The sequence below is a fragment of the Argentina anserina genome, chromosome 2, assembly GCF_933775445.1.
Source record: "Argentina anserina chromosome 2, drPotAnse1.1, whole genome shotgun sequence".
NCBI classification, from domain to species: Eukaryota; Viridiplantae; Streptophyta; class Magnoliopsida; order Rosales; family Rosaceae; genus Argentina; species Argentina anserina.
Genome location: NC_065873.1, coordinates 492163 through 501376, shown reverse-complemented (window position 1 = coordinate 501376; position 9214 = coordinate 492163). Strand labels below are relative to the sequence as shown.

The window sequence follows — 9214 nt, the reverse complement described above, 5'->3', positions numbered from 1 at the left end:
AAGAACAAATGAGGAAAAATCTGAAAATCATGCTGTATTACAGTCAATAATATATGGTTACAAAAATATATAACCGAGTAGACTTATTAGATTGAGATCCAAGTAATTGGTTGCATGCTATATTTATATCTAGTAATTCTTGGACATTAATTGATGTAGTTTGTGGTTTATGGTTTATTGTTGAGGTATGCAGCTACAACATCAAATCATCAATTCAATTGAAATGTCACAGCCATCTAGAGCCGATCAACTAAATTCTGTTACAGGATCATGACTTTCGAACGCTTTCTTTTTCTTGTTATATTGGGATCAATCAAACTACAGACTTTCTTTTTAACTCGATCAAGGTCGAAATCAAGCAGGTTGCACACATCTAAGCTCCATTGCTCTAAAAGGTTTTTCTCTTTGGTCTAAAAGGATTTCTCTTCATTTCTTGGTCTCATTGTAGCTCCTTTTGCGGACACTAGATCCATTTTTAGTGAATTAATCTTGTCCCAGTTTATGTTTTGCTTGCATTGCGTAATATCCAGGCATGTGACATTCTTTAAAAATCGAGGGTTTAACTGATTTCTCAGCAGTTACGTTCTTGAAATATTTGAAAGAGATTACTAATTATTGAACTTCTTTTTCAATTAAATTTTTGGCCCAGCATGCAAAAGTTGAAGCTGCTAGGAACACACAACGAATAAGGACCACAATCTGGAGGCAAGGGTCTAAATAATTAAGCTCAAGGACCACAGTTTAAAGTGTGTGTTCCCTCAACTGCACATTGTTCAAGTACCATAAACTATAAGTAATATGTGTCATTGGAAATGAGCTAACAATGTATAACAAGTTGACTCGATCAACAACAATGGCAAGAGAATGCAACAATTTGAGCTGTAGAAAGGGATGAGCTACAACTTTCTGTAAAGTTTGTAGGGTTGGTTTATGCTCGAGTTATATCTTTAAAGTAAAACAGTGGAGAAGCTATTTAGGAGTAAACACTGCATGTGTAGCATAGCTTATAATGGACCCAATAACAGAAATTAAGAGAATTAATCAATGGAAACTGATAATGTTAGTTACTTTTCACAAAGAGCTTATTATGAATACTAGTCGTGGATCGGTGATTGCCTTCAAAGTAAGAGCAGGCTAGGAGTTTCAAAGTTGGAAAAGAAAAAAAAAACCAACTGATTGCTTAAGTCGGCGAATACTAACATAGCGCTCGATCAGTCTTCAGTTTCTTCTGATTTTCTTCCTGATCCTCAACGATATATATTCTGATTTCTTCTGCTCAACACCTCAACCGATTGCTTAAGTCGGCGAATACTAACATTAATGCATCTTTCTCAGTTCAACTTATTTAGGTCAATAGGTATTGGATATAGAAGAACTCCAGAAGATGCAAACAAGTACAAGAAACTTGAAGGGTGCAAATTGAAAAAACACTTAAATTAATAGTGAGTTTTCATTTTATGTATAAATTACTGCTCTCCTTGTTCATAAGAAATCAAGAGGTCATAAAACTGCAGAAGCAGCTTAAAATGAAATGAATACACATGCAACTTTGTTTCATGTAGAAAAGCTAACTAGTTGCCTAAGTTGGCAAAAACTATTTTAAAGGACGGACCACTCCTCGTTGGCATTTCAGAATCTTCCTTCCTCAGCATGTTTTATTCTTTTCTCTAATTTCTTTCATTTCCTCTCTGTGATCATGAACAAATTCACCTCAATGTATTTAAAATAAAATCCTAATCTGAATTTTTTCTTTTTTTTCTTCTTCTTCTTCTTCGCATCTGGCTCGTCAGCCGTCAGGTAGCACAAGAATGTCCTCATCACTGATCTCTTGACTCTCTTCAATTAGTAATATTTCATCAGTCTTAGACGGTTGTACCTAGGTTGAAGTAATTTCACAAGAACTGAATCTACTGCAGAATTTCATGCCTATAAATTGGAGAACATAAAGAGTGGCTTTATGTTACAACAGATCCACAAAATTAACTAGCAGACATCGGCAGGAGGATGATCCAGCAACACAAGCTAATGTTCCACCTTGAAGAGTCCTTGATCCTGACCACGAGTTGGCTTCAAATAACATTTGCAGTACTAGAAGCCACAAGTAGTGCATTGATGCAATTTATGTTACATTGAGGCAAACATTTACTAAATCAATGCATTGGACATCAATGAATACAGGAATAGTTACATAAAACCCATTATTCATATCACTTTGATCCAAGATAGGTAGAGTGTACTTGAAGATGCAAACATCGTAGCAGACTAGCAATGGCACCTTTCTTATGATCAGGGCATTTTCTGTTATCTCTTGGCATGGTTTGCTGCGTGGAGAAAAGTCCTGCAATGTCCGGTGGTAATATACTAACATTGTGCCATCCCATATACAAAATAAATATATCTGTCGGCTGCCCGTTATATAGAATACTTCTCCTTCTGCAAGTCTTCTTCCTTTCATCTCAGCCAGAAGCCGCTCCTGGACAAATGGATACTTGAAAATGTTGTGCAAGTAGTATATATGTGTGCCTGCATTGAGCTCAGGATCAGTGGGTTTCGGCAGTAATGATGCCAATGCCTTTGTTACCTTTCTAAATGGTTTAGGCAGGGGCCTCGAAATGAATCTATTATCTATGTACCGTATATTGATAGAGGCATAGAGCCATAGAAGATTGAGGACACATAATTGGATAAGGACATTCACTTCTAGAATTAAACTGCAGAGTAGTATTAGAGATCAAATGACAAATATTTCATGCCTAATGGAGATGCATGAATAAATTTAACATCCATTAGAGATTTGAAGGCTTCCCACTTCCTCACCTGACATAGCATGTCGACAAAAGGGACACATCTGACCTATCCCCAGCCACTGGATAATGCAATCTACCAGATACCAGTACGTGAGTACAATTGGTAAAGGAGCAATGCATATGATTGCATGGGTTCTGCACACTCTCAATTCATGATCTTGTAGCAAGAATCTGTTCTACTAGTATAACTTCGTTACACATTCAACATAGACTAGATACTACAACCCGCGCAAATGGCACAATCGCGCGGGTATTGTAGTCGTTTGTATAAATTGAAAGAGATAAGCTCATCCTCACTTCCACTGTTTGATTGCATGTTTATTACAAATTGTAAAATAGCATACAAAAAGTTATTACTTACTGTACAGCGACACACATTAAATAGGTGCAGATCCATAGGGGGGAGGGAGGAGGGTGGAGAGGGGTTTGTCTGTTCGTAGCATGGTGTGTATTCTGGGTAGCAAGGCTAATGTTCCCATGGAAACATATGCTGGCGAGGCTAATTTGCCTACACTCTAGTTAGCTGAGTCTTCTGGCTTTCATCCAACCTGAAATTGATAAGATCAAAGAGCATATAAGGTACACAACCACATATTATTAAGAAAGGAGTGAACAAAATAGCTTGACTGCCCCAGAAATTGGAATAATGATCTTTAACCTGCGCACTCGTTTGCTGAGAAAGCTTACATATTGTACAAACATCCACTTTCCACTGTTTGCTTGCATATTCTTACAAATTGTGAAATAGCATGGGAAGTCTTTTTGCCATGTGTTAACACAGGACAAAAAGCAAAATTTTAGTCCAATACATATATCTTGACATACTGATACCATGTAGAAAATGATTTCCATTGATCTTGAATGATACAAGATTTACAAATATATAGACTTCATACTACAATCACTACATCCTAGTATTGATTACAATCGTTAACAGCTATGAATACAAATATGTAACTGATGATTTTAGCAATCAATCAGATAGCATAATTGATGCACATAGATATAGCCATATCAGTAGGTAGTCAATGAAGGAGATTGAGCAATTGGTGGAGAAGATTGAGTAGCGTTAACACCAATTAAAGTAGTTAAAATATATATTAAGGTAAAGAATGGTCAAGTCCTGATTAGAAAACAAAGCACTGTTACTCATTAATTCATGTAAAGGCAAAGAATGAAGAAACTAATATATACGAAAGGCCTGAAATAAGCAAGGGACGATTTTCAAATTCAGAACAAAACGGAAACAATTAAAGCCAAACAGAGCAAAACCTTAGAGCTATACTTGCTTGATGTTCTTCTACCAGGCTTTAATACATGTATTTTAACTAATATTGTATTTAACTCTTAAATAACTCAACAAAAAACTTCTCCCCTTAAAACTGTGCTCACAGCACCAATCTCAATAAGCACCGATATACAATAAGAATAAAAAAAGGAGTTCGATAAGAATTGGTGTATAATATATATATATATATATGAGGATTTTCAAGTGCCGACGTCCGTACCTTTTGTAAGGTATGGATTCGCCAATTCCGACGACGGCAGGCTGCAACGGCTGCACTCCCCACCTCTCGGCGGTCCTGTCTGTGTCGGCCAAAGTTCCATCAGCGACCTACGGCGGCCGGAATCTGCATAATTCAAATTTTTGGGCAAATTCCAGCGATTTTCGCGATTCCGGCCGTCGTGGGTCACCGATGGAACTCCAATCGGCACAGACGAGATCGCCGAGAGGTGGGTAGTGCAGCTGTGCTGGTCCGTTGCGGCCTGCCATCGCTGAAATCGGAACGTCCGCACCTAAAACGGACTATATATATATATAATTATTAAAGACATTTTATTAAGAAATGAACAGTAAACGAGTTTAGAACGGAAGACAATTAGAATAATGTAGACTAGATAACCCGTTAATATCGCTTGCAGGATGTACAATAATAAGTTTACATATTCAGCTTAACAAATCTCGGAGTGTAGGTTGGTGAAACTATGAAAGTGAATTCCCAAATGGATAGATGAAAGGTCATAGGACGAGTTTAGCCCCCGATGTGAGTTTTTTTTATAATTAGTTACAACTGAGTTGATCGAATAATCGGTTACAGCTGAGTTATGAGAATAATCGGTTGCAGCTGAGTTATGAGAATAATCAGCTGTGAGTATTGGTATAAAAGTGTGGTGAGTTTAGAAAAGTGTGATAGTAAGATAATAGACAGATTATAATCTCTCATTCAGAATCAGAAACTCCAATTTATAGTTTTTAGAATTTATTTTAATGTGTGTGAAATTCTCATATAATCACTTATAATTTTTATTTATTAAATATTTCAGTTATATTATTTAAGAATTTAAACTCTTAAAAACTCGAGTCGCTCTTAGAAGGCGGAGGATATTGAGAACTAAAATGATTTCACTAATGTCACTGTGAGATTGAATTCAGATATTTGTACGGGTTAGAACTTCACAGGGAAACACTGTGCGTGGGGTTGGTTACTCCAATTTGCCGCCCACCAATTCCCAACCGCTCAACCCAACAGAAAATAGCAGAATTTTTTTATGAGAATAGAATTGATTAGGAGATGAGTGACTGTCACTGACTGACCATCACAGCAGCGGTTACCCCAAATAGCAAAGACCTTTCTGATGAAGAAAAAATCATAACTGGTCTGTTTCAGAACCACGCTGTGATTCTATCCAAACCTCTCCATTACTAGTATACCAGCCTCCTCCTCAAGTTGCCTCTTTACCTCCTCATTCATTCCAACTCCATTTCTTCCCGTCACGAAAAGGATATCTCAAAGAGTATACATACCCCACTCCTCACCTCACTCTACCCCCTATTACGTGCCCCATCCCCATTGGCGTGCACCTAAAAAAAGTAAGCAAAATCCAACCTTGACCTTGCTGATGTTATCTCCATTCTAGTCCTCAATTCCTCATCCTTGTAGATGATCAACACCTCTGCAGCTACAGCAGAAGAAAGAAAGAAGATAATTTATTTAAGGGAACATCATATAGTACCCAAATTTTAATGGGGTTTTTTGATTTTGGGGATTTTAGAAGAAGATAATAGATAGTACATAGTGGGGGGCTTTCTTCCAGAAAAGCACCAACAACCTCTCTCTCTCTCTCTCTCAACTCTGTTCTTGTGGCTCACCTATAAAAACGGTCTCTCTTTTTTCTCTCTCACTCTTTAAATTTGGGTCTTTTTTTTGCCACACATAAAAAGCTCATTTCTTTGGCTTTAAATTAGGTTTAGGGTTAGAGATTTAGGGTTTTCTGATTTGGTACTATTGTGTAAATGGAGGGAGGAGAAATTGGGGAGTTGCAGGACTGGGAGGTCCTCCACAGCGCCGGAGAAGAGGAGGAGGAGCGGGCCGCCGTGGTTGAAAGCCATGGAAGCTTCTCGGCGATTGAGGCTGACGCTGAGGGTATGATCAGGTCTGATTATTTCTCGTTGGAGAATCAGGGGAGGTTTGTGTATGCTAAGAGTGAGGAGAGCTCTGTTGAGTCGGATAATCCGAGCTGGATTGACCCGGTTTCGGTGACTAGTTATAAGGAACCGGGTGGGTTCTGGTCCGATTCGGCTAGTGATCGGTCCGATGACCGGAAAAGCCATGATTTTGAGGTCAGAAATGAGTTGGGTTTCGCCGGAAATGAGGAAAGTCTTGTTCTTTCTGAGTCTGTAGGTGATAATTTGGGGAAAGCCAAAGTGGGTTACCAAGAAATAGGGAAAGTTGGGAGCTTTGATAAGGACATGGATAAGTTCTGGTCTGATTCCGGCGGAGAAAGCTCGGTTTCTGTGAAATTTGACAAGGAGGGCGGTTCGAGTGACTCGAACAAGGACTCAGGAGAGGAAGAAGCAGCTGAGACTCAAAGTGTTGCAGTGGAAGAAGTGAAAGCCGTGGCGAAATCGGGTGGTGAGGGGGAGAAGAGGATGGTGTTGTGGTGGAAGGTACCACTGGAAGTGTTGAAGTACTGTGTTTTTAAGGTGAGCCCTGTTTGGTCTTTCTCTGTGGCCGCAGCGGTGATGGGTTTAGTTATCTTGGGGAGGAGATTGTATAGGATGAAGCGGAGGAGGCAGAGCTTGCAACTCAAAGTTGCTCTAGATGATAAGGTCAGTTATTGCAGTTTATTATTAGCTAATGTGTTTGGATGGTTACAGTATGTCTGCACTCTGAGTTTTCAATTACAATATGTAGCATATAGGTGTTGGTGTGATGAAATGTTTTTGCCTCTGTTCGTATTTAATGTGTTTCAGACTTGGTTTAAAACTGTGTAAAGTTGTCATCCCAAGCTTTTTTTTGCATCAGGTGTGGATAGTTGAGTGACGAAAACTTGAGCTTGTCCAGTCAATTGGTCTCTGTTTTTTGTTTTTTTTGTTTTAAACAAGTTTATGAAGTTTTCTGAAAATAGAATTATATCAAGTCCTTCTCATTTCATAGCCTATTTGGCAGGATTTGATTCTTCATAGCTTTAGTAAAATTAGTAACATGTGTTGGTATTTGGTAAAGATTCACTTGAAGGAACATTGGCAGTTTGTTGCAACACAGGTGGTTTTGTTAGTTAGGCTTCTCTTTGCCAATTGCCATTTGCACTATCAATCTGATGGCTGATATAGTCTATTTCATTTTTCATGTAATTTGAAAAAGTGCACAAACGATTCATGTATGTGTACATTATTACCATGACTATTTGGCAGGATTTGATTCTTCATAGCTTTAGTAAAATTAGTAACATGTGTTGGTATTTGGTAAAGATTCACTTGAAGGAACATTGGCAGTTTGTTGCAACACAGGTGGTTTTGTTAGTTAGGCTTCTCTTTGCCAATTGCCATTTGCACTATCAATCTGATGGCTGATATAGTCTATTTCATTTTTCATGTAATTTGAAAAAGTGCACAAACGATTCATGTATGTGTACATTATTACCATGACTACTCGAGTACTTATTGATTTTGCATTTTTTTTTAATTCACTTATTCTTCTGCACAGAAATGCATCAACTCCATCTTATTCAGCTTCTTCCTTTTGAGTTTGTTGTATTCTAGCTCGAGTAGTATGATAATTTGGTATTGCATTCTATTTACTTTTCCTAGTATTTGAAATTAAATAGTCAAACCTTATAAGTGAACGAGTATTCAAAGTTACCCAGGCTTAAAACATTTTTAAACAACTGAGAGAACACAGATATCAAGAAATGGCAGCCATTGTATCTTGATCAGACAAAATACGACGTACCTTGATATTCTGATAACTAATTCCCACAAAGAGCCTAATTCTTTCCACAAGGACTCTAGACTTTTTACCGAAAAATCACAGTGCAAATCCCCATGACTTCTATTTGTTTACTCAGCCGATACATGGTGATTGGTCAATGAACAAAGAAGTCTTGAAGAAGAAATGACCCAATTCAGCATGATAGAAATTTAGGTTTAGTTTACTTAGGACAAAAAGAAGATTTATTGTTGTTGTGCAGCATGATACAGCAATAAGGGTTTTCTTTTTTCTTGTCTACAAAGTATTAAGAATTGTGGGTCCAAAAGGTAGTTGTCATAGGCTTAAACAGCGGCAGATGGGTTTTTTGTTGATTCTTCACTAGCTGCATACTCATTTGTTCGCAAAGCTTTTTCCCTGAGTTCTTTTGTTCAAATCCATATATATTTTGGCAATTTCACAAATTTGCTAGTTGTGCTAGTCAATGTTTAAGAATAAGTTTCTCTAGGGTGATTGAGTCTGTACTGGAGATTCTCCTCTTTTTGGCCCTGGAATCAATATGCTGTATTACCTTGAGTTGAATTTATAATGTCTTACTGAAATTGTTTTGCAGAAGGTATCTCAATTCATGACTCGTGCTGTGCGTCTCAATGAAGCATTTTCAGTTGTGAGGCGGGTACCTATGTTACGACCTTCACTGCCGGCTGCTGGGGTTAATCCATGGCCTGTGATGAGTTTGAGATAAACAATTCTTCTTGTGAAATATATAGAAAAAGAAAGGATCTTGTCCTTGATCAGGGCTGAAAGACTAAGTTCTTGTGCCTTGCTTTATATTTAACAAAATGTGGCTGCTTTGTGTATGAACTTTAAGTTAAGAACCTTCTGTATCAGTCTGTAAAATACAGACCTGGTACAAACACTTTCAAGTTCTTTTAGTTTGTGTTGCCTTTGTATGCTATCTCTATCTCATTCTGAATGGGTGATGTACTTTTCAAAGTTTCGTACTGGAAATTCACGTGCCAAAATGCAGTTGAACAGTTTGGTATGGTTCTATCATAGAATCAATGATATGTTATGAACTTCCAGTTTTGGTCCTTTTCTGCTATTGAGTTATTGCATCATTTTCGCTTGCCAGTATCAAAACATTTACATAACTAAGAAACACTGGCGAATTTGTTGCAAGAATTGGCGAAGACC

At 37.8% G+C, this 9214-nt stretch overlaps 1 protein-coding gene across 2 annotated transcripts; it reads left to right on the top strand.

Moving 5' to 3' along the window:
- Window positions 1–5780: 5780 nt before the first annotated feature.
- On the top strand, window positions 5781–9078 carry LOC126782541 (uncharacterized). 2 transcript variants are annotated; one of them, XM_050507800.1, is made up of 2 exons: window positions 5781–6918; window positions 8634–9078. In XM_050507800.1, exons 1-2 carry the CDS (start codon window positions 6103–6105, stop codon window positions 8760–8762), a joined length of 945 nt encoding a protein of 314 aa, XP_050363757.1. In that variant the 5' UTR covers window positions 5781–6102; the 3' UTR covers window positions 8763–9078. The 2 variants fall into 2 exon arrangements, with proteins under 2 accessions (XP_050363757.1, XP_050363756.1); XM_050507799.1 differs by having other exon boundaries at window positions 5805–6918; window positions 8631–9078.
- Window positions 9079–9214: the final 136 nt, after the last annotated feature.

What these genes read in the sequence shown, in the direction of transcription:
- LOC126782541 (XM_050507799.1), top strand. Translation starts at nt 6,103, where the DNA reads ATGGAGGGAGGAGAAATTGGGGAGTTGCAGGACTGGGAGGTCCTCCAC. An exon ending in AAGTTGCTCTAGATGATAAG is followed by an intron (nt 6,919 to 8,630) that starts GTCAGTTATTGC and finishes ATTGTTTTGCAG; the next exon opens with AAGGTATCTCAATTCATGAC.